This window comes from Cynocephalus volans, chromosome 6 (assembly GCF_027409185.1).
Source record: "Cynocephalus volans isolate mCynVol1 chromosome 6, mCynVol1.pri, whole genome shotgun sequence".
Lineage (NCBI taxonomy): Eukaryota > Metazoa > Chordata > Mammalia > Dermoptera > Cynocephalidae > Cynocephalus > Cynocephalus volans.
Window position 1 is genome coordinate 105627452 of NC_084465.1, and position 22754 is coordinate 105650205.

General features: G+C 54.9%; 1 protein-coding gene across 1 annotated transcript in view; it reads right to left on the reverse strand.

Annotated features, from left to right (window-relative positions):
• Positions 1-954: 954 nt before the first annotated feature.
• The window catches only part of LOC134381001 (uncharacterized), a 128215-nt gene continuing 106415 nt past the window's right edge, over positions 955-22754 (reverse strand). Inside the window, exons 49-68 of the mRNA XM_063101096.1 lie at positions 20175-20312; positions 18338-18500; positions 15793-15914; positions 14979-15119; positions 13843-13956; positions 13623-13751; positions 12805-12963; positions 11248-11412; positions 8343-8511; positions 7768-7952; positions 7502-7594; positions 7141-7345; positions 5617-5798; positions 5436-5533; positions 3545-3729; positions 2142-2347; positions 1861-2038; positions 1524-1633; positions 1261-1377; positions 955-1116 (exon numbers count right to left, since the gene is read on the reverse strand). Coding sequence (XP_062957166.1) covers positions 955-1116; positions 1261-1377; positions 1524-1633; positions 1861-2038; positions 2142-2347; positions 3545-3729; positions 5436-5533; positions 5617-5798; positions 7141-7345; positions 7502-7594; positions 7768-7952; positions 8343-8511; positions 11248-11412; positions 12805-12963; positions 13623-13751; positions 13843-13956; positions 14979-15119; positions 15793-15914; positions 18338-18500; positions 20175-20312 — 3021 coding nt within the window. The remainder of the gene's footprint in view (positions 1117-1260; positions 1378-1523; positions 1634-1860; positions 2039-2141; positions 2348-3544; positions 3730-5435; positions 5534-5616; positions 5799-7140; positions 7346-7501; positions 7595-7767; positions 7953-8342; positions 8512-11247; positions 11413-12804; positions 12964-13622; positions 13752-13842; positions 13957-14978; positions 15120-15792; positions 15915-18337; positions 18501-20174; positions 20313-22754) is intronic.

Sequence of the window (22754 nt, forward strand, 5' to 3'; positions counted from 1 at the left end):
CTTCTGCTTTCCTTGGTTTAAACCAGGGATCAGCCAACTTTTTCTGTAGAGGACCAGATAGTAAATATAAATATTTTTGGCTTTGCAAACACTCCGCTCTGCTCCTGTAGCAGGAAAGCAGCCACAGATGGTATGTAGAGGAGCGTGTGGGGATGCGTCCCTTGAGTAAATGTCCATTAGTGCCAAGGACATTTTCAGACAGATCGGTGCTGGGAATTTATTTCATCTTTAATCTTAAATAATAGCTGAACTAGGCATAAAATCTAACTTGACACTTATTTTCTGTGAAGGCTTTAAAGATTTATTCCAGTTGTCTCCTTGGAAAATCATCTCTTTTCCATCCTCTTTGGTAGCTTTTAGGGCCTTTGGTTTCCTGCAATTCATTCTGATGGGTCGTGGGATGGAGTTATTCATAGCACACGAGATACATTGTGTTTCCTGACTCTCAGGAATTGCTGTTAGACCCTCTCCTTCCATCCTCCCTCTGTCTCGTTAAAAGTCTTACATTTCTATGAATATTATTTCTGGAAATGATTTTTAGCATTATGCTTATCATTTTTTAAATGTCTTCAATCTCAGACCTCTGAGAGTCCTGGCCTGTTCCTATTGTTTATTGCTGCTGACTTCTGTGCCCGCTCAGCAGGGCTTTAGCCGTGCAAATCTTTTATAACATTGGTTGAAGGTCTGCCCCAGGGGCTTCCAGGCATTGTAGCTGGTGTACATTCAAATCCCGATTGTAGGTCTGTGATTATAAATTTTCAGGAGGTGACATTATAGGATTCTCTAGACTCTGAGCTTGGTAGAGGGGTGGGAGGTATGGGATGGTCTTTGGGCCTCCTTTTCTCTTTGTTTTGACCCTTAGCTCCTTGAATGACCGTTGAGTGCCTGTCCTGTCCTCCCTGGCAAGAGCTAAGAGAAAGGGACTTTTCCTCTGGGATGGAAGGCAGAGGCCAATCAGACAGGGGGCAGCTTACCACACTGTGGAAGAAGGTCCAGGGGCACGAAGCCCCGGGCACACAGGTGGATGTAGGCGGCTGCCAGGTTGCAGGCAGCTTGGAGCTCCTGGGTTCCACAAGTGTCCTGGATGCACAGGCTGAAGAAGGGTGTAGGATCCACCTGAAATCAGCACCACTCCCAGTCACTGCCCCTGCCCACTGCAGTCTTAGGAGGGGCACAAGCTAGATCAGGGAAGGGGGCCTTCTTTTGCTGCATGGTCCATCCTCTGCGTGGTTTCCTACAGGTGTCCAGCCTCACACTCACCACCCGAAAGCAGCTCCCTAGGCTGGAGCGGTGGTCCTGGAAGAGGTCCCAACAGGTGGGGCTTGGTCCTGGACATGCCCTCGGAGTCTTCTCAGTGGCCCTGCAGTCACCTCCCACCTGGTAAGACAGACTTAGGCCTCTCGCTAGACCACTTTTCTTGGCCTCCACAGGGGACGCCCCACACACTGATGCTTCCCTCCCTAGGGCACACCTGGCCCTGTTTCTGGATCTCCAACCCAACCACAGGCCGACGCATGGCTCACCTGCCAGGCTAGGCTGAGCTCTTCCAGGCTGCTGGCCACCGTGCCATCCGGCAGCAGCAGCTCATCTCCTGCCTCATTGTCATTGGTGCCCAGAAGGCCAGCGGATACACCTGTGAGGATAACAGGAGAATGGAAAGCATGAGAGCTGTCAGGCTGGAAACGGGGCCAGGCTCAGCAGGAAACGATCACAGTAGGGAGAGCTGGCCATTGAGGTTCTTCCTGATTCTGAGCCCCTGGCAAGGACAGGGAGAAGGCCACCCATGGGGATGTGTCACCCTCAGCCCTGGAAGCTGACCATGGTCTAGGCAGGGCCAGCCCCACTGGGGCCCCGACCCACCATGGTACCAGAGGCCCAGAGTAAGGCTGCAGAGGCCAGCTTGGACATCACAGGAGATGGAGATGCCATCCTTGCTGGTCAGTTCGATCCTGGGGATGTCTCTCCTCATCTTGGCAGGAGGCAGATCGAGGTCAGGACAGCTCACCCCAGGCAGGGAGGAGTCGTGCAGACTGTAGGTCTGTGGGCCAGATCGGGGCTGACCAAGACGTCTAACCGCTGGCCGGGTAACAAGCTCAAACGTGCCGTCCCCTTGAGTGACCTGCTGGGCCCCTCCCACTCACCTTCAGGCTGGGGTAGAGGACGAGGGTCGTGTGGTTGAGCTCTATAGAGAGAGATGTGGGCCCTGAGCCCACCCGGCTCAGCGTCAGCGAGAATGTGCCGTGAGCAAAGTCCTTGGCCAGCAGGAGACTGCCGCACTGGGCGCCGAGGCCCCACACCCGACCATCGAAAGTCACCACGTGCTGGTTCCCGGCCACCACGGCATGGTCTGGGGAGAAGAGGCCCAAGGGAAGGCTGAACGGAGCCCCTATGTCTGCTGGGCACCCCCAGTGCTTAGGCCTCACAAGGAGATGGGGTCTGTCCCAACAGCCAGAGCCCCAGGGATCCCAGCCTGGCTTCCAGTAACTTGAGCTCTAGGCACTCCCCCAGATGAAACAGTCTGCAGCCAATAAGATAATAAAAAAGAACGCAGCACTGACTCCTGCCTTGAAAACTTTATGCTAAGTGGACAAAGGTCACATTTTATATGATTCCACTTATATGAAATGTCCAGAGTAGGCAAATCCGTGGGGACAGATGCACAAATGTGAATATACTAGAAGCCACTGAACTGTACACTTTAAATGGGTGGCTTATAAGGTGTGTGAATTTTCTCAACGAAGCTGTTGGGGGAAAAAAAAAACACTATTTAAAAAAAAACAAACATATGGCCAACGCTTCCATCAGACAGGAGGTAGGTGCCCCCCAGCACTGCCACTGAGCTGTAGCTGCATGGGGTGGGGAAGGCGCTGAGGGTCACAGGTAAGCCCGAGGCCACACATGCTGTTTCTACAGTGTCAACATGCCACCTAGATAGGAATGTACTCCCAACTCTAGGGAGGCTCATACCTGTCCTGGATTTGAAACCCTCCCCTGCCTTAAGGGCTTGGGCACAGGAACAGCCATGCTCATTACCCATAAGAGCAAGCCACATTGCCCCCTCCGCTTTACAGAGGAGGAAACTGAGTCCCAGAGAGAGCTAGCAGACCCACACCAACACACAGCTAGCATAAGCCAGATGCAAACTCCCTTGGGGCTCCAGGCCTGCAGAGCCATATCCGGCCAGCACAGTCTTGGCTGTGGGCCCTGCCTGCCCTGCGAGTCTGGATTCAATCAGTGACCTTCTGGCTACAACTGGAGATCTGCCTTCTGCTTCTCCACAAGGTCCATGGGGAGGGAGCTGGTCTGGAGACCTTGACCACTCTCCACACCTCTCTACTGGGTCCCAGGCCCGACTCTTATACTGGACAAAAGCAAGATCTGTAGTGCTAGGTCTGCTCCCATAAGACCTTTGGAAGTCTAGTAAGCTCTGGGCATGGCTCCACGATGCTACAAGCCTATCCAGGCTTCCCTGTGCCACCAGGCAATGGGCGACTCTGTCTGCCCTGCACCATCCTGCTGCCATGTCCCCCAGGGCAGGACTCACACTCCAAGGGGCTCCCCCACAGGCGGCGTTTGAGCCGATAGTACTCGGCCAGCACATTGGCCCCGTACAGTGCTCGGAGCGGCCGCAGCAGCTGCTCCTCTAGCAGGTAGCTGGTCACCCGGGCCACATCCAGGGGCTCGTTCTCCACAGGCAGCAGTGGCAGTGTCACCAGCACTGAGCAGTTCCTGGAGGTACATAGAGGAGCTGGAAGGAGCTGGGAGGCCCTGGGAAGCCGCTGCCTGTCTGACCCTCACTCCCTTAGCTGCAGAAGGGCAATGTATCAGGTCCAAAATAAACTCACTTCAGCAGCGAGCGCTGTAGCTGCTGTTAGGGAGGGTGCTGTCTTTGTTTTGGGAGATCCCACCATGAGGCAGATGTGGACCTGGGCCAGCTAGGGAGGGGACGTGGACGAGCATGCCTGATCTCAGGGGCCTACACGCATTCTCTGCCCCCCCCCCCCCCCCGGGGCCGGGGCAGGGCTGTGTGTGTGGACACCGAGGGAGGCGAGGGCCACATCTGGGCTCTGTGAGATGGGGTGTTCAAGGGCCACAGGAGCATGTCTCGAAGCTGGGTGGGCAGAAACAGGAGCCAGGAGGCCCCGAGAATGTCTACAGTTGGGGGAGGATTCTGGCACTCTCTCAGGATGTGGAGTAGGGGACCAGTTGGAATTAGCAGGGAGACTCCAGCTCACATTGGGGTCGTAGAGGAAGAGGACTCCTTCACGTCCTGCGATGGGCTGGTGGAAGGGGTCTCATTCACCTTCTAGGAAGTCCAGGGGACCTGCAGCTCAGGCAGGAAGCCCCCTCCACCTACAAACAGCCCTGACTGGAAAATCATCCTCGCTCCATACTAAAGCCCTGTCTGGCTGCTGCCGCCCTTCACCCCTTCCACGCTGCACTGCTCGGGGCAGTCACCTTCACGTCTCACTGGGACGACCACAGACACTCTCTACACGGGCTCCCCGCTTCTTTCCTCCCCTCCCGCCATGTCCATTCTCAACACACAGGCCAGAGGATCTTTTTAAATGAAAGGTAGATCATGTCCTTCCTTAGCTCAAAACCCTTCTGTGTGTTCCCATCTCAGAGCAGAAGCCAAAGACCCCCCCACCAAAGGCCCTGGACCACCTGGAACCCCATTACTTCCCAGACTCGTCCTCTCTCCCTCTCCAGCAATCTGCTCCAGCCGCACAGGCTTCCTTGATATTCCACAAACAAGCCAGGCTCCCATCCCCGGGCCTTTGCACTGGCTGTGCCCTCTGCCTGGAACTCTCTTCCCGTGACATCCACCCCTCGCCTCATCCAAGCCCTTGTGCGGATTCTACCTTCCCACTGAAGCCAACCACAGCTGCACTATTTAATATGCCCCGTCTACCCACCTGTCCTGGCCAATTCTTTTTCTATAGCATTTACCATCTAACGTACAGATCAGGGGCTGGCAAACTAGTCAGTGAACCACACCCACCTGTTTTGGATGGCCTGCAAGCTAAGAATGGCTTTCTACATGTCTAAAGGCATATTAAAAAGCAAAACAAAAGAATATGCCACAGGGCCCTTTACAGGAAGGTTTGCTGGCCACTGGTGTAGATAACTTATTGCATTTTGTGTCTGTTTCCCCCAGTAAAATGTGAGCTTCATCAGGGCAGAGATCTGTTTCTCCTTCTGCATTTAGGTGCTCTATCTGCAGTACCTACAACAGGTCTGCACAGAGAAAGCACTTATAAAACATCTAGGGAATAAAGAATAAGCCTCAGTCTCTTCATCTGTGAAATGGGGATTGGAAACACCTGTGGCGGGGTTGTGAGAGGAGTGAGATGGAGGATGTGAAACCATTCAGTGCTGCACCTGGCGTGTGGCAGGACATTGGAAAACATCAGTTCCAAATCCCAGATTACCTGGCTGAGAAGCGGTACAGGCCCAACAAAGGTTTGCAGAGCCTCCTCAGTGCCTGTGAGATCGCAGCTTCGGCCCAAGCCAGTGTCTGGTGGGTAGCCTGGAGAGGGAGGGGGCAGTGAGAGCCATCGGGGCTGTCCCCACCCTGGCCATGCCCTTTCCCACCCCCTCGGCCCACCTCACCAGCTCCAGGGTGCCCTTCACAGCCCCCAGGGCCGCCCCGACGGGCCTCGGCCAACTGCCTGGCATCGTGGGCACCCAGGCCTGCAGTCGCCGCAGGACCTCCTTGGCCCGCTCCCGCCACACCTCGTCCAGGGGCCGCAGTGTCACCTCCAGGTAGGCATCCTTCAGCGTGGCCACGGGTCCTGCAACAGGCAGTCACCACTCATCATGATGCCGCAGGGCTCCTGGCTGCAACAGCCACCACTGTCCCCATGCCAGGCCCAGGCAGGAAAACCAGCCCTACCCAGACACCTAGGCCTTGAGGACATAGGGCCTATTACCCGGAATAAGGTGGCACAGAGGGAGAAGCAGAAATAAGACAGCGGGCACTAGCGACTGCAGAGTTCACACAGCAGGCCTGAGAATTGTCCCTTGAAAGGCCAACTCATGAAGCTGGCCCTCAGCTGGCGTCTGGGAACCTGGAGTTTGGAAGGGTTCCCACCATTGCTAGAACTGTGGAGAGGGGCTTACTGTGTCTAAACTGTTTGTGTAATCAATGTGGTTCATGCTGAAACCTGCTGTCCTGCTGGGAGCCTGGAATCTTGCTATATGCCTAGCAGAGGGTGCCTGCGTGACCAGCTCCTGATAAAAACCCTGGGCACTGTGTCTCTGATGGGCCTCCGTGGTACACAACAGTTGACATGTGTTGTCATGATGCGATGCTTGGGACGCTAAGTGCATCGTGTGGGGCTCCTCAGGGAGAAGACGAGCTGGTGCCTGGTCCTCCTGGGCTCCACCCACTGTCCCTTTTTCCTTTGCTGATCCTGCTCTGAATCTTCTCGCTGTGATCAATCACAGCCATGAGCGTCACTGCCCTGGGGCGGCCACAGGGACTCAGGCACAGCAGAGACACGCAGCGGGCAGGCAAGACAACACTTAGCAACCAGCCTAGGACAAGCCAACCAGCCAAAAAGATGCCTGTGTTGGTGCTGGGAAGGGTCCTGGGGCTCCCGGCGAGGCTGGGCATCAGCCTTGGGCCCCTGGAGTGTGGAGAGGTCAGAGGTTTCCAGCCCCACGAGGAGGGCACTGGGGGCAGTAGCTGCTTACTAACCAGGACAGAAGTCTTTACCAAGTGCCCAGCCACCCTGGTGCTCAGCACACAACTGGAAGTAGGCCCTGGGTCCTGTGGGAGTGAGCCTCACAGAATCAAAGCTGCCTACTCAGAAGAAATCAGGCAGAGTACCGAAGAAACTAAGGCAGCAGGCCCCAAAGAAATAAGGCAGCAGGCATAAGGGATATTAGCGTGGAGACCTATAAGAATAGAGACAGCATACCAAAAAGGAACAAAGGCTGTAGGACCCTAAGAAATAAGGCAGGGGAGCCTAAGAAATAAGACAGGAGTCTAAACAAAGTTGAACAGCAGGCCCACGGGAAAGGAGGCAGCCTTTTGGACTGAAATGGTGCCAAATTGAGGGACTGGGCTCGGGGGCCTCGGGGCCTGGCACGGGTTTGGGTGCAGGGATGTGCCCTCTCTTTCACACTCACGTTCCAGCTCAATCCGCAGCTGTTCCAGCCCCACCTGCAGCCATTCCAGGTAGAGTGGCAGGTGGTGGGTCAGCACCTGCCTGGCCTGACTCTGGCCCCACAAGGTGGCCACCGCCTGGCTGCTCGCCTGCACAGCCTCCAGCCCCGCCTGGGACAGCTGCAGGAGGAGGTCTGCCACACCGTCCAGAGTGCCCGCTGGCTGCACCTGGGCAGGGAAAACAAGGCATGATCAGTTTGAGGGTCTGGGGCACAGCACTTCAGACCTTCATGTCCCTGGTGAGAGGGAGCATGGGCCAGGCCAGAGGGGTGGTCTCCACACGGTGTCCCCCGCCCTTCTTGTTCTCCAACAAGGTCTACCCACCAGGTGCTGGAACCTTCTCACATAGGCGTCCAAGCCTCGGATCATCTTCTCCAGCCGGGCTTGCACCTGGGACCCAATTGCTGCAATCCTGGACTGTGGGGACAGAGGAAAAGGCTTGGGGCTCCCCTGGGGCCTTGTAGGAATGAAGTGGTACAAGAGGGTGTGTATGCCATGCCGCAGGGCTGTTTGCTCTAGTTTTCTGGGCACTGTGCCCTTGGTCCAGGAGGGAACAGCTTTACCCCCCGTTCCCAGCCTGGCCTTCTCACCTCCACATGGTCCAGCAGGGCCCCCTGGCAGCCATGTACAGCCAGAAGGAGGCTCTGGTTGGCAGCCTGCAGGGTCAGGCGTCCCAGGGGCCACACAGGCTGCCTGCCGTCCTGGAACAGGCACTCAGCTTCGGCTGTCCGTCCGTGGGCACATGCCCGCAGCACCACACTCTCTTTTCTGCTCCCTGGGGCCAGGGGAGGACCTGCTGTTGCCTCCATGACTTCTCCATTTGTCTCCCACTCCTCCACTCCACAGCTTTCTGTGGCTCCCCAGCACCCCAGGCAAAACCTCAAGGCCCTAGGATTTGAGCGTCTTGAGCTCCGTTGACTAAATCGACTTCCTGACCCACCTGAAGCCCCTCACCCCATACTCATCTCTGGTGGGCCCAGCCAGACCCTTCTCTGCTGCGGTGACAGCACAGTCAGCACAGATGGTGACAGAAGATCATCACGGCTGCCACGTTGGGCGTGCCATGAAGTCCCAGTGGAGTTTCCTTTGACTTCTGAGCCTCAAGCCCTGATCTCTGGGCCCTGTCCCAGCTAGCTAGGCTGTAACTTGGCCGCCCTCCCCTTACCCTCCTCCTGAGACACAGAGGCCTGAAGGCAGTTCAGAGCCTGGGACATGGACAGCTTCACGTTCCGGTTCCTCTTGTCCACACTGCCCTCCAGCTGGACCAGGCTTTGAGAAGTTGAGGCAGAGACACGGCCCAGCAGGCCAACCCGCTGGGACTTGGGGATGCGGAGCTGCGAGGGGAGGGCAGAGGACTGAGTGGGGCCAGGAGCCTGGGGGCCTCTGCCCCTGACCTCTGTCCCCTGCCTGCCCCAGGCCCAGGAAGGGGCTGGCTAGAATAGAGGGAAAACACGTGCCCACCCCTCACCCCACATCTCCAGGGGCACTAAGACCCCCTGCCCCACACCCCTGCCACAGGTCTCAGAATCCCCACCCACTGCAGGAAGTATTTATGAAAATTCCCATCTGGGAGCCCCTCAACATAGTGGCACCTGCCATCCAGTGGCTTAGTAATGACCGATGCCTAGGCCCCACCCCAGGGACTCTGATTTAATTGGTCCGGGGGACCCCCGAGTTCTGGCATTTTTAACATTCCCAATGCTCAGGTGTTTCTATCTGCAGTCTGCAAGAGAACCACTGCAAAGTTCTTAGCAAGTTCAAGACGACATCATAACACCTGACATAAAGCCCCAATCTTTGAGCAGTTTATCCTAATCTAGAAGCACTGATCTAGAAGTAGTGGTGTGGAGGGGAGCCACTTCTGACCTGGACTCAACTGCCCTGTATTCTAATTTAGCCACTGCAACTAACAAGCTGTGCAACTCTGAATAAGTGTGTCACCCTCTCTGGGCCTCAGTTTTAACATCTGTAAAATGTTATAGAACAGTTGTTCTCAAAATTTAGCAGGAATCAGAATTACTCTGTATTTATGTGTGTGTTATGGGTTGAATTGTGTTCCTCAAAAAGGTACATTGAAGTCCTAAACCCCTGTACCTGTGAATGTGACCTTACTTGGAAATAGGTTCTTTGTAAATGTAACCAAGTTAAGAAGAGGTCATACTGGATTAAGGTGGGCCATATATTCAATGAATGCTGTCCCTATAAGGAGGCCAGGTGAAGACAGACACAGAGATTGGAATGACACAGCCACAAGCCAAGGATTGCCAGCAGCCACCAGAAGCTAGAGGAGACAAGAAAGGATTCTTGCCTAGAACTTTTAGAGGGAACATGGCCTGCTGACAACTTGATTTTGGACTTCTAACCTCCAGAACTTGCCGTGAGACAATAAATTTCTGTTGTGTAAAGCCTCTCAGATGGTGATCATTTATTATGGCAGCCCTAGGAATCTTATACGGGGTACCTACTAAAAACATGCAGGTTCCTTCCCCAGAGATTTCCAGATTGGTGGGGGTGGGGGGGGGGGAAACCAGGAGTCCTTATGAGATTTAACAGTGCACCAGGTGAGCCTGACTGGGGAAGGGCCTCTGCAGACCACACTTGGGAGTCCTGGCCCTGGGTGGCTTCCTGCTTCTGAGCTGAGCCCCACTAGCTATCACTGAACAGCGGGGCCCCACCGGCCACTGTGTGACTTATGTGAGTGCCTGACCTCCCTGAATCCATCTGTCCTCTGTACAGGGGCCACCGGCTTGGTGTGAGGACCTAAACAAGACTGGGAAGGGCTTCTGTCCACTCCAAGGACCCCATAATGGGGTAAGTGAGAAGGGGCTCAGGGACAGGAAGCAAGAAGAATGGCCACTCGCTGAGTGTCCACCATGGGCCGGACCCCCCAGGGCTCACACCCGGACCTCTGATTCCGGGGAGGCAGGCATTGGGGACTGGGGCTACAGATGCTGGAGCAGTCAGGGGCCTGGCTGGCAAACAGGGAAATGACAGTCATTCTCAGAGAACAAGAACCTTAGGAAAAAAAGCTCTTTTGAAATGGCCATGGCTGCTGGGTTGAGTGAATTCTAAACCCAGAAACCCTATCCTCATCCAGACACCCAGAGGAAGGGCAGTGCCAGGAAGGAAACACCCATCTCATGAGCACCTACTATGTGCAGACACTGTGAAAACATCTGTTTTCTTCCTGTCACCTCCATGGGAGGTGGGATTTGTTCCCATTTGGCAGAAGGGAAGACTGAAGCCCAGAGAAGGAATATCACAAGGTCAAGGTCACCCAGGCAGGGAGACACACAGGCAGACAAACAGCAATGCTGATGGAACACCTACTTCATGCCTACACTGTGTGTGGAGGGCACCCAGAACTCCACAAACACCCTGCGAAATATCCAATCCCCTCGCACAGAGGAGGAAGCAGAGGCTCAGAAAGGTCCTTTTCCTAAATCCCTAGGCTGAGTGGGAGCAGAGCAGGCCTTTGAAGCCAACTCTGCCCCTTCTAACCTCCTTGGGCTGCTGGGAGGCAGGAGGGAAAGGAAACTGAACCAACAATAGCTAATAATAGCTAATAACAATAATAGGTAATAGTTATAATAGCAAATACTTACTCAGTAGCTGCTTTCTACCAGTCACTGCTCTAAGTGATCTATACGTACTAACACATTTTATCCTTGCAATACTGATCCCATGGGAAGAGGACAGGTGCAATTATTATTACCCATCTTACAGGTGAGAAAACTGAGGTACTGGGAGGTGAAGCAAGTTGTCAGCCAGGAAAAGGGTGGGCTGGGATTCAAACTTGGGCAGTCCAGCCGCTGCCTCTCAGTTATAGGAAGGGCTGGAGAAGCTGCTTTGCCTCAGCACTGGGGCCAGGTCCAGGGACTCAGCAGGTCCTCCCCACAATGAAGGTCTGGGTGCGCCAGGGGCCTTGCAGTTCCTTGGCTGGCTTGCAGTTCCAAGGATGGCCACTAGATGGCGGGGCCACACAGACGGTCGGGGCCTGCTAGCCCAGGAGGACCAGCAGGGATGTCAAGACATCTTCCCGCAGGTGGGCAGCCCCTCCTGCCACCCACCTCCAGCTCCCCGGAGAAATCGGGTGCATGGGGCCTGCTGTGGTTGCGGAGGGTCAGGCTGAAGTGCAGGCCATGGTCAGGGTCCGGGGCGAGGCCCAGCTGGCCTTGGGAATGCAGCAGGAGCCCACCCCGGCCCAGGGTGTGCTCTCCGGAGACCAAGAGGGCCTGAGATGAGAGGTTCGGGGGTCAGCAGGCAAAGAGGCACGAGGGGCGGCAGCTTCCTCTCCCCACCATCCTTCCCACCAGGACTGTCAAAGCAGCCTCTCAGGTCTCCCAGCCTCCACTCCCACCCCATCCCACAGCCCTACCTCCACTTGCCAGCTGATTGACCATTAAGCGACGCAAATCACACATTGCCTGTGCAAAGCCCCCTGCCTTTTGCCTGAGTTATATTCCTAGCCTTGCAGCCCTTGATCCCTCTGTAAGGGCTGCCCTGTGTTCCTCAACCCCCCTAAGCACACTTCTGCCACAGGGCCTTTGCACGAGCTATTCCCTCTGCAGGGCCCCTGCAGTGCCCTCTTCCTGCTCATTTGTTATGTCTTCCTTCACCCACTGCAATGTGTGCACCAGGAGGCAGGCACCTGGCCTGTCTCTTCCACTATCCAGGTCTCTGCACGTAGAGCAGGGCCTGGCATAAGTAAAATGCATGAATGTTTTCTGAATGAATAGATGAAACTGTGGCTTGTGGGTCAAATCTGGCTCAGCGCCTGTTTTGGAAATAGTTTTACTGGAATACAGCCATACCAATTCATTTACATACAGTCTATGGCTGCCTTCACGACATGATGGCAGAGCTCAGTAGCTGTAACAGAGACTGTATGGCTCATAAAACCTAAAATATTTATGATCCGTCCCTTTACAGTAAAGTTTGTGACCCTCTGGGGTTGATGGATTGGTGGATGGGAGGAATGAATGGGAAGAAAAAAGGAAGGAAGGAGGGAGAGAGAATGGGAAATAGGTGGAAGGAAGAGACAATGAGAGGATGAATAGGTAGGAGGATGGATGAGAGGATGGTGGGGGATGGGCGGGGGATGGGCGGGGGTGTGGACGGGGGGGGGGGTGGACAGGGGGGTAGACGGGGGTGGAGGGGGATGGATGGGGGATGGGTAGGTGGGTCAGTGGGGGGGATGGTTGATGGGGTGATGGGTGGGTGGTGGGTGGGTGATGGCCAAGTGGGCAGATAGGTGATAGGTGGGTGGGCGGATGGAAGAACCAATCCACCAGCTAAGAGGCCCAGGTAGAATACTGGGGAAAAGTGGTCCCAGCTACTCATCTGTATCGATTATGGTGGCAACTGCAGCAGGCACAGTGCGGAGAGGTCCTGCATCGCGTCTCTCTTGATCTCACAATCACCCTATGTGCTAGAACCTACCACTTCTTCCATCCCTCACGTGAAACACCAAGGCTCAGCGAGCAGACGTGCCCGCCCAGTCAGTCAGTGGCCAGCAGCAGAGCCACCACACTGGTGTCCGGCTGCCTTGCTTACGCCCCTGCACTCTGGGGACTCCATCCTCCCTCCTCCCCTCCACTTCCTCTGGGTCCCCAGGGCAGACGCACCCTGGGCAGGTGGCAGAGCCCCAGGTGGAGGGAATGGCGCAGCCAGTGTGCATAGTCGGTCTCCACTTCTGCCCAGAAGCTCTGCTGGGCACAGGAGCCCATAACATGCTCCAGTGTGGCCTCCACAAGCACCTTGTCTGGCCGGGATGGCCAATGCCTCTGGAACAAGAGGGCACCATGGGGTGGGGGCTTGTCACATAGGAGAGAATGTCCACGGCCAGCTGTAGACCTTCACCTATATGGAAGCAGGTGCCAGAAATCCCCCCCATCAGCAGCAGGAGCTGCTTACACTCGGGCAGGATTTCTGTTGTGAGCACTGAGGGGGCTGGGCCTAAGGGTCCCAGGAACCCAGGGTGGGGGCCCCAGGAGGAGGATGGGGGCTTTCAGGGCCAGCTGTCCCTGTTTCTCCTGTGTCTGGTTCCTGCCCAGGCTCTCCAGAATGGTGCTGGGTCCTGTCAGGAGCCCCAGTGGGTGGGGATGCTGGGGGAGACCCCGTCCTGACACCTCCAGGAACCTAAGCTTGTAAAACCTCCCCCACCCCCTTAAGAAACCTCCCCACTGCTCCCCAGCATCCTGAGCCCAGTGCCCTGCTCTCCCCACCCCCCATAGTCCTCACTACAGTCCATTAGGGAAGGACTCTTGCACTCATTTTACAGATGAAAACACCAAGGCCCACGGCAGAGAAATGAGTTGCCAGGGATCCCCCAGCCCAGCTAGCACTCGAACCCAGGACTGCATGGCTCCCGAGTCAGGCACCTTCCGCAGCAGGCGGGGCCGCCTGTGGGTAACCCACCAGGACCTGGCTCCTCAGGCCTCACCTCGACCATCAGGTTCTGCTGCATGCGGCATTGGTCCCAGTACAGGTCGAGCCTCTCGCTGAACGCTGCTGAGGTCTGCGTTAAGGCCCCACAGGCCTTGAGGGTGCCCAAGCCCCAGGTTTCCTGGAGCTGAGGGGAAGAGAATGGGGTGTATGACATGGGAGCCAGCACAGCCACCTGGAGGAAGTGGGGCCCACCCGACGGTCCAGCCTGTGCATACCTGCCCCGCAGCGGCGGCAAGGCAGCCGTCCCAGGCAGTGCTGCGTGCCGAGGACCTGTCGGCCCAAGTGAGCTGCAGGGTCACGGGTTGTCCTCTGTTCCAGGTGAGCTGTACCTGCATTGAGATGGGGGCAGCAGCGGTGAGGAGGAGAGAGGTGGGAGAGAGGAGAGACTAATGCCCCCATCTCTGTAGGAGACGAGAGGCTGGGAAGATGGAGATGCTGGTGCCCCCTCCCCGATCCATCCCTGTAGAGGAACTGCGGGGGAGGAACGGGGACACCCGGAGCCACGCCCACACTGAGAGACCAGACGCCTTTGAATGAAAAAGCACCTCAACACCCATGAGGACGCTCCTCGCTAGGGCGTCCGGGGCCCTGCATGGTCTCCGCTCCTCCCTGTCCCCACGCCCCACTCTCACCGGCCTTCCGGCACTTACTGGAGCGCCCAGCTCATTCCCACCACAGGGCTTTGCCACACCTCCCACCCGCAATGCCGCCGTTCCTCCAGCATCTCAGGAGGCTGGCTCCCTCTCATCGCTGGGTCCTCACCTGACAAGCCACTTCCCCCAGGAGACCCTCACTGACCACCCCATCTAAAGTAGCAGCCTCCCACCCCCCAATTATTCTCAATCTCAGCTTCCTCTACTTGCATCATGGAGCTTATCACAACTTCTGGTTTTTTATTCATTCATTCGTTTCAGTTTTGGAGAGAGATCTTCACCTCTTGCCTGGCACACGGCTGGCTCACTGTCTTCCATTTCATAAGCCACTCAAGGCCACCCAGCTAGACGGAAAGTCCAGCTGCCTGGCTCACCCCCTCAGTTACCGACTAAACAAACGATCGTGTACATGATGGACAGGAGAGGCTTGGGAACTCTGTTTCCCCCATTAGAAAGTGAGCTCCAGATGCAGGGACTGTGCCTGTGCCTTGAACACCGCCTGGCATACAGTAGGTGCTTAATAAGATATTGATGAACAAACAATTGGATGAAGGACCCGCAAGATCCCCAGGCTTCAGGAACCTGTGATTCTGGAGAAGTCCTTGTTGCAGATGAACAGGGTCTACTCCCCTCAGCCCAAGGGACTCAGCCCCACAGCTCCTCAGCCCCCACCCCACCAAGGCACCTCAGATGCTCACCTGCCGGCTCTGCCTGCCGCCCCTGCTCTCAGCAAGGCCACTGGCCTCTGCATGCCACCAGGAGAGGTTGAAGGGATGAGCCAGGGCCAGGTGGGCGGCCAGCTCACCCTTCCCCAGCCGCAGAGAGGAGGAGACCACCACCTGGGGAGGGGGGCAGGCTGAGCCAGCGGCCTCGCCCAGAGGGGCCGTCCCTCCTCCCCACCCTGCATAATCTTCTCTATCAAGGTCAAGGGTGTGAGGGCAGGTGGCTCTGAGCACAAAATCTCAGCACCATGAGAGGCCCTCAGAGAGCTTTTAGCCCATTTCACAGAAAAGGAAATCAAGGCTTAGAGAGAAGCAAAGGAAACAAGCATGCGACAGAGATGGGACCCAAGGTGGTACATGTGTTGGCTGAAGACAGAGATGCTGGAGCCACTCATGGGTTTGAACCCCAGCCCTGTCTTCCACTAGCTCTGTGACCCCGGGCAAGTCACTGCCCCTCTCTGTGTTTCCCTTCCATCACCTGGAAATGGGGCTGGTCATCACCCCAAGCAGATACAGACGTTGATGTGAGGACTCCACACAGCATTTGGCTGTGATGGTGTCCACTACATCTTAGCTACTATTATTACTGTGCTCGTCAAGGTGTTGGTGGAACCCAGGTCTCTGGCCCCCTCCCCCGTGCCTTTCCCACAGTCCCCTGGGAAGCTGGTGCAGCAGGGATGGGCCCAGGTAAGGCTCCCCAGGCAGGACAGAGCCTGAGTGTCCCACTCAGACCGCAGGGAGAGCTCAGCTCTGCCTGTTCCCAGGGTCTCCTTCCAGCCCCAACACCTACCTGGTCCCTGCCATTCCAGCCAACAACCAGGTCGTCCCGGTGGCTGCCTCCCAAATGTTCCAAGGACAGGCCTAGGCTGCAGCGCCGTGGCAGGGAGAGGGGCAGCAGGTGGGTGAGCTCCACTGGGTGGGGGAGGGGGCACACAGAGGGGCAGGTGCGTGAGCTAAGCTCATCGGCTCCAGACCAAGGGGGCTCGGGGGACTCTCAGCTGACACCACTACCAACTCGGACAGTGGCCAGATACTCACGTAATAGTCACAAAATTCAGAAGCTACGTGCTCACCTAGTCACCAGCCACTCAGTATACTCCCCTGACTGTCCCTGGGGGAGCCCCACATCTCCACCCCCACTCCCCGGCTTCAGCACGACCCCGCAGCTCCTCTGACAAGAGGTAGCCCTGTCTCCCCAGCCCTTGAACCTGGCCTGGCCTCGCGCTGTGCTAACAGAATTCAGCAAAGGTGACTGGGTGCCCAACCGAAGCCTAGGCCTTAAGCTTCCACTTTCTCTCTTGGACCCCTGCCCTGCCACTTTAAGAGCAATCCCATGCTGGCCTGCTACATGGTGACAAGTCTGGAGAGCGTGGTTGTTTCAGTCAAGGCCATCCAAGGTCAGCCGACAGCCAGCCAGACCCAAACCAGAGAGCCCAGCCAAGACCAGCAGAGACCCCCCCCCCCCCAGCCTGTGCCAAACTTGATGCGTGAGCAGGACCAGAGAGGCCACCCCACAGCCTCATGGGCCGTGGTAAATAAACGCTGTGGGCTTTGGGACTGAGCTGCTGAGCTTTGGGATGGCTTGTTACCTAGCAGTAGCTGACATGCAGCCCTGACACCCAGCCACTCCCCATCAGAAGCCCCCCCCACCCCCCGCCCCACTGCCAAGCTGTGCCACAGTCAGCTGTCCTGTATGTCCATCTTGGAATGTGACGTAGGCTGTGCCCCAGAGCTGAGGCCTTACAGCAGAGTCTCTATATCCCAGACTTTCCTCCCTTATCCTCAGGTCGAGCCCAGGGGCCCTGGCTTCCCACATCACTTGACCCCATCTCGTGAGGTGGCCAGTTGGTTCTGCTTCCCCAGAGCAGAAATCTACCCAAGGCCCCGTTGCAGGCGGGTGGTGGTGACTTTGTCGATCGGCTGTCTGGGAGAGGTGACTACCTGTCCACAGACAGGCCCAGAGAGCCATGCCCAGAGACCTGGCACTGGCTGGTTCTCAAGACCTCACCTGGCCATCAGTTCAGGGACCGCTGATCACACTTTTGCCTCCACATGCAGAGCTGGGTTCCTGATCCCTCTACCCTCTGACCCGATAACTGAGCACTCTGTAACTACAGTGCAGGTCTGAGGCTGCTCAGTTCACCAAGGGAAGCACACACACACACATGCAAACATGCACACATACAGCACACACACATACATGCATACACACGTGAGCATACAACACACACATGCATACAGCACCCACACATTCAAACACATACAGTGCACACACAGTACACACCATATACATTCACATTGCGTGCACACGCATCTGCACACATGCACACACACAATACACACGTGCATGCACACATACGTGCGCTGCCATGGCTGGCTGAGGATCTACTTACTTACTTCCTCTGCCTCCCAGGGCACATACGTGGCTAATGTGACTCTGGGGAGAACTCCATCAGGCCACCCAGCAAGCTGTGTCCCCAGGCGGGGGTCTACACTCTGTCTCCCCATTTGTGGGTCAGCAGGTCAGGCTCTGCTCTGTGCTAAGGGGGCTCCTCACCCAGAACCTGACAGCCTGCGGTTGCACAGGCCATAATTTACAGCCCATTCCAGGAGCACCAGTCTCCTGGATGACAGTGGGGCTCATGCTGCCATGGTGGGGCTGCTGGGGGAAGATCCACGGGACAGCACTAGCCTTCCCTGCCAACCTTCAACCACCAGCCCCAGCACCAAACACCCCCCAACCCGGGCATGCTCAAGGGTGCCATGCCTCTCACACCCTGGCCCCTTCTGTCTTATCACATTTGGAATAACACCAACTCCTCTTTGGGAGCTGAGACCCTGTGTACCCTGGGTCCCCAACCTCTTCCCCCTCATGTGCTGTCCCCTGCCCCTCCCTCCTCTACACTCCAGCTACACTGGCCTCTCTGCTGTTGCCCAACACACCAAGCTTACTTCCACCCTAGGACCTTTGCACCTGCTGTTCCTTCTGCCTGCAATGCCTCTCCCCAGATCCTCACCTTGGCCAGCTCCTCCTTGTCATTCAGATTGCAGCTTGAACGTCACCTCCTCAGAGAGATCTTCCCAGACCAGCTCACCTAAAGGAGTCCCGCACCCCCATGGCAAAGCCTTTTGCTCTCCCACCCCTTCTTCATGTTATTTTATTCATGCGTGTTTCCTTGCTCACTGCCTGTCTCCCCAAGGACAAGGACCTGGGGCAGCTTGTTTTCCGATGGATCCCGGGTGCCTGGAACAGCACCTGGGATAAGCAGACACTCAGTGATGGTTTGTCAAATGAGAGAACGGGCCGCCCCTGCCAGCAGCCTCTAGACTCTCACCCTGTAGGCTGAGGTTCCCGGTGGGTTTGGGGAAGGGCCCAGAGAGGCTCCCGTTGAGGGCCACCTCCTGGCCGTCCCACAGTACCGTCTGGTGCAGGACACGGGTCCCACGGGCTCGCTCGTACATGGTCCTCAGGACCAGCTCCTGGGGAAGGGCGCTGAGCTAGAAGAGAATGATGGAGCTGGGGTCACTGGGAAACCCGACCCACACTGCTTGGGGTGGGAGAAGAGAGAAGCTCTCAGAAGAGGAAAAAGGGAACATTTGTGGATCATTTACAGTTGACTGGGTTGCTCTATACAACAGAGGGTCGAAAAGCCAAATGCTTCCTAAGGCTGAGGAGATAATATAAAGGGGGTAGTGGGGTTGGGGGAGTATGACCAACAGGAGACAGCACACACCCTATAAAAAAGACAGCCACCTCTCAGCTCCACGCCCAAGCGGTGTGGCCCTGGGCAAGTTTCCTAACCTCTCAGAGCCTCAGTTTCCTCATCTATAAAATGGGGGTAAGAAGTAAGGTGCCAACCTCTGTGAGATAACATGAGTAATGTGCTCAGCCCAGGGCTAGACCGTGGAAACAGCCTTGGGTGCTGCTGCAGTTGGTGTTAGGATTTCCCAAACATTCAATGAACAGGTACCATGCTCTGCCCCATGCTGAGTGCCAGAGTACAGAGAAAACCGAGACCTGGTCCTGGCCCTTAAGGGGCTCCCAGGCTGGTAGGGGGACAGTCACAGAGGCAGAAAAAGATCAAACAAGGTAACAAGGGTGGCCACAAGAGATATTCAAGGGACAAAGGAATGCAGAGGAGGAAGCTGGGGGACAAGGCAGGGGAGGGCATTCTAGGCTGATGGAACAGCCTGTGCAAAGGCTCAGAGAGGGGCATCATCCCTGCAGGTGGGAGCCACGGTTAAAGGGCGGCTCAAGGGCACTGGAGGAGGACTGCTGGGTGGGGTGGGAAGTTTATTCTTAAAAGTCTCTAAAACCCATCCTGGTCCAAGACACCATTATTTCTGGCCCTGGTGGCTTCCTCACTGGTCTCTCTGCTGCCACCTGTAGGTCTCTCCCCACACATCAGCCAGAGGGATCTGAAATCACCATCTGATCGCATCCTCAAAGGCTTCAAGTACCAGATAGAATAAAACCTAAATTCCTCTCTGTGGCCTGGCAGGCCCTGCACGATTGGACCTCCATTACCTCTTACCATTCTCTCCCTGCACCTGCCATTCTCTCCCTGCACCTGTTCAGGCTTCTTGGCCATTCTTCAGACATGCTAAACTCATTCCTGCCCCAGGCCCTTTGCACGTTTCATTCCCTCTGCCTAGAATGCCCCTTCCCCAGACTTTCAAATGGCTGACACTTGCTTGTCATCCAGGCCTAGCTCAAGTGTCAGCTCCCCAAGGGCATCTTTCCTGTTCACCTAAGTAAGCTCCCTGGTCACTCGATGTCACTTCATTTCAGGTTTTCTCCATATCGTGTATCACATATCTGGTATATATTCTTGCTTATTTATGAGATTTGTGTGTGGGGGGGGGTGGTGTTTAATGACCGCCTCTAGACTGTACACTTGATGAGGACAATGACTCATCAATCCTGTTCTAGACAACATCCCAGCTTCTGGAATTGTACCTGGCACCTCGTAGATGCTCAATAAATAATGCGAAAGGAAGGAAGGAAGGAAGGGCTTAGAAAGCAGCTGAGAATCCATTCCAGCAAATTTTGCCCACTTCACAGCCCTGTCTGCACTGGGTCCTCCCAGGATCCAGGACAATTCCTCTCTTCTCAGAGGACTGCCCCAGGAGCCCCCTGGCCCACCCTGGCCCTGACTGTTCTCCACGCACCTGGGGGAAGGTGTGTTCCAGCTTGATGATGTTGGCGAGACTGGCCTTTGCAGCCACCAGCCTGGTGCTGATGTGGATGCGATGCTCCTCCACTCTCAAGTCAAATGCACTCTCGGCCTCACCAAGGGAGTACCTTAGCTGGGTCAGGAAAAAGCAAGTGAGAGATCTCCTCATCAAGTCTCTGATGGAACATTCAGAGGTAGATGCTGGCTATAGGCTCTGCCTCCCAAAGCCCTGGGCACAACTTCCCGAACTGGATGAATTCTGACAGAATGGGTGTCCTGAGCCTCAGTTTAGGTCACCAAGTGTGGCCATGGCAACTGCTGCAATATTGACTTGAAAATAGCTACTAGCCTGGGGCCAGTAGACAAGAATTCTAGTTGTGGGGCCATTGTAGGCAGCAGGGGGCAGTCTAGTGCAGAGGACCCTGTTCAGGTGTTGGCATCAAAACAGACCAGGGCCCCAAGTCTGGCTCTACCACATATGGGGTGTGTAATCTCCAGCTATTTCCTTAACCACCAGGCCTCAGGTTTCTAATCTGAAAAATGGGGTTAATGATACCTATTTTGTTAATAGGCTGTTGTGAAAATTACATGAAATGAGCTAATTTCCAGACTGGCTGAATGGCAGAATCTCTTGGGGCACTGACTAAAAATATAGATTCTGAGCTCCCGCTTAAGAACTGTAAAAACAGAATGTTTGGGAAGAGGTTCAAGAACTGGTATTTTTAACAAGCTCACCAGATGCATCATTACGTTAGTGGTACCCCTATCAAAAACGTTCAACCCGAATCTCATCTTGAGCAAACAATCTGACAAATCCAAAGTAGGAGGATGTTTTGAAAAATAACTGCCTGGACACTTCAGAATTGTTAATGCAGGAATATTTTTTAAAAGGTAGTTGATGATAACGAAATGTTTAGGGAGAAGTATATTGGTATCTGCAACTTACATTTCTGAAATATATCCAAAAAATGATGGATGAACGAATGGAGAGCTGGGTGATAAAGGAGAGTAAAACGTGAATGGGAAAATCCTAGGTAGAGAGTATGCAGGTTTGCTGTAAAATTATTTCATTTTCTGGTTTGCAAAAAGTTTCATAATAAAATGTGGGGGGGAATGGCAGGGGACAGGAGGAGAATGTTCTAAATCAGGAATCGGCCTTTGAGTCAAATTCAGCCCCCAAACTGATTGTGCAAATAAAGTTTTATTGTAACACGGCCATGCCCATTCATTTATGTGTGAGTAGCTGCAATACAGACCACATGGCCTGCAAAGCCAAAAACATTCTACCATCTGGCCCTTTACAGTAAGAGTTTGCAGCCCTCTGTTCTAGATGAAGGAAATTAAAGAGATATGGCAGCTAAGGGCCCTGTGTGATCCTAGATTTAAAAACAAAAAAACAGTTTGAAAGAACATTATCATTGAGACAACTGAGAGATTTTATTACAGACTGTACATTAGATGATAGCATTATTTCAATGTTAAGTTTCTTGAATTTTGTAATTATGCTTTGTTATACATGAAAATATCCTTCTTATAGGAGATACTCACTGAAGTATTTAGGAGTGAAGAGACATGACATCTCTACAAACATCTCTATGTTAACTCACAATGACACACAAAAAAGCGTGTGTGTCTGACTATACAAATTTGGGGCTGCTGGTTATAGCTCAGTTGGTTAGAGAGCAGCCTTGTAACACCAAGGTCAAGGGTTTGGTTTCCCATGCTGGCCAGCCAGCAAAAAAAAAAAAAAAACCCCAAATTATATAACATACATAAGTAGAGAGAAGTGGCAAGATATTAACAATTGGTGAATGTTCACTACATACACTAACTTTTATAAAATTTGAAATGATTTAAAATAAAACTTGGAGGAAAACTAGTATGTTCCCTAAGTGATCATGCAGTTGTGTGAAGTTTGGAGAACACAGAAATCACATGCGTATGTGGGAGAGGGTCAGGCACATGATAGGTGCTCTGTAAACAAAGGCGGCCTGGGCAGGAAGGGGTTAAACAAAGCTCAGTGGCTGGTAGGAAAATGGAGTGACCAGTCAGCAGGTGTGTGTAACCACTCACTCACACACTATCTTTTACCGAGGACCTACTATGTGCTGGGCCCTGGACCAGGTGCTGGCCACGCCCTCCAGGAGCTCCTGATTTGGGCAAGAGGGGCAGACAGGGACATACAATGACAACACAGAGGGAGAGAGGAACTCCAGCCCAAGTCTAACGGACCCGCTGTCCTATTCCAGGACATCCAAGTACCACGTGCAAGGCAGAGGTGGAAGTGACACTGGCTTAGCTCAAAGAGCTGTGTCATGTGGTCCTGCTGCCGGGGGCATGCTAGGCTGGCTAAGGCAGAGCCAGGCGAAGCGTCCTCCCCTGGTTCCTGAGGGTCTCGTGAGCCCAGCTGGGGGCCACAGGGACTGACCCAGAAATGCAAACCTGAGGATGTTTGGGAAAGCTGGAGCCAGGGGTTTCCAAGGGTGGCCCACTGGGGCCTGCTGCAGGCCTGAGGACAGATGGGCATGTGTCAACACACCCCAGCAGGGCCTGGGCCTGCATAGCCCCTCCCACC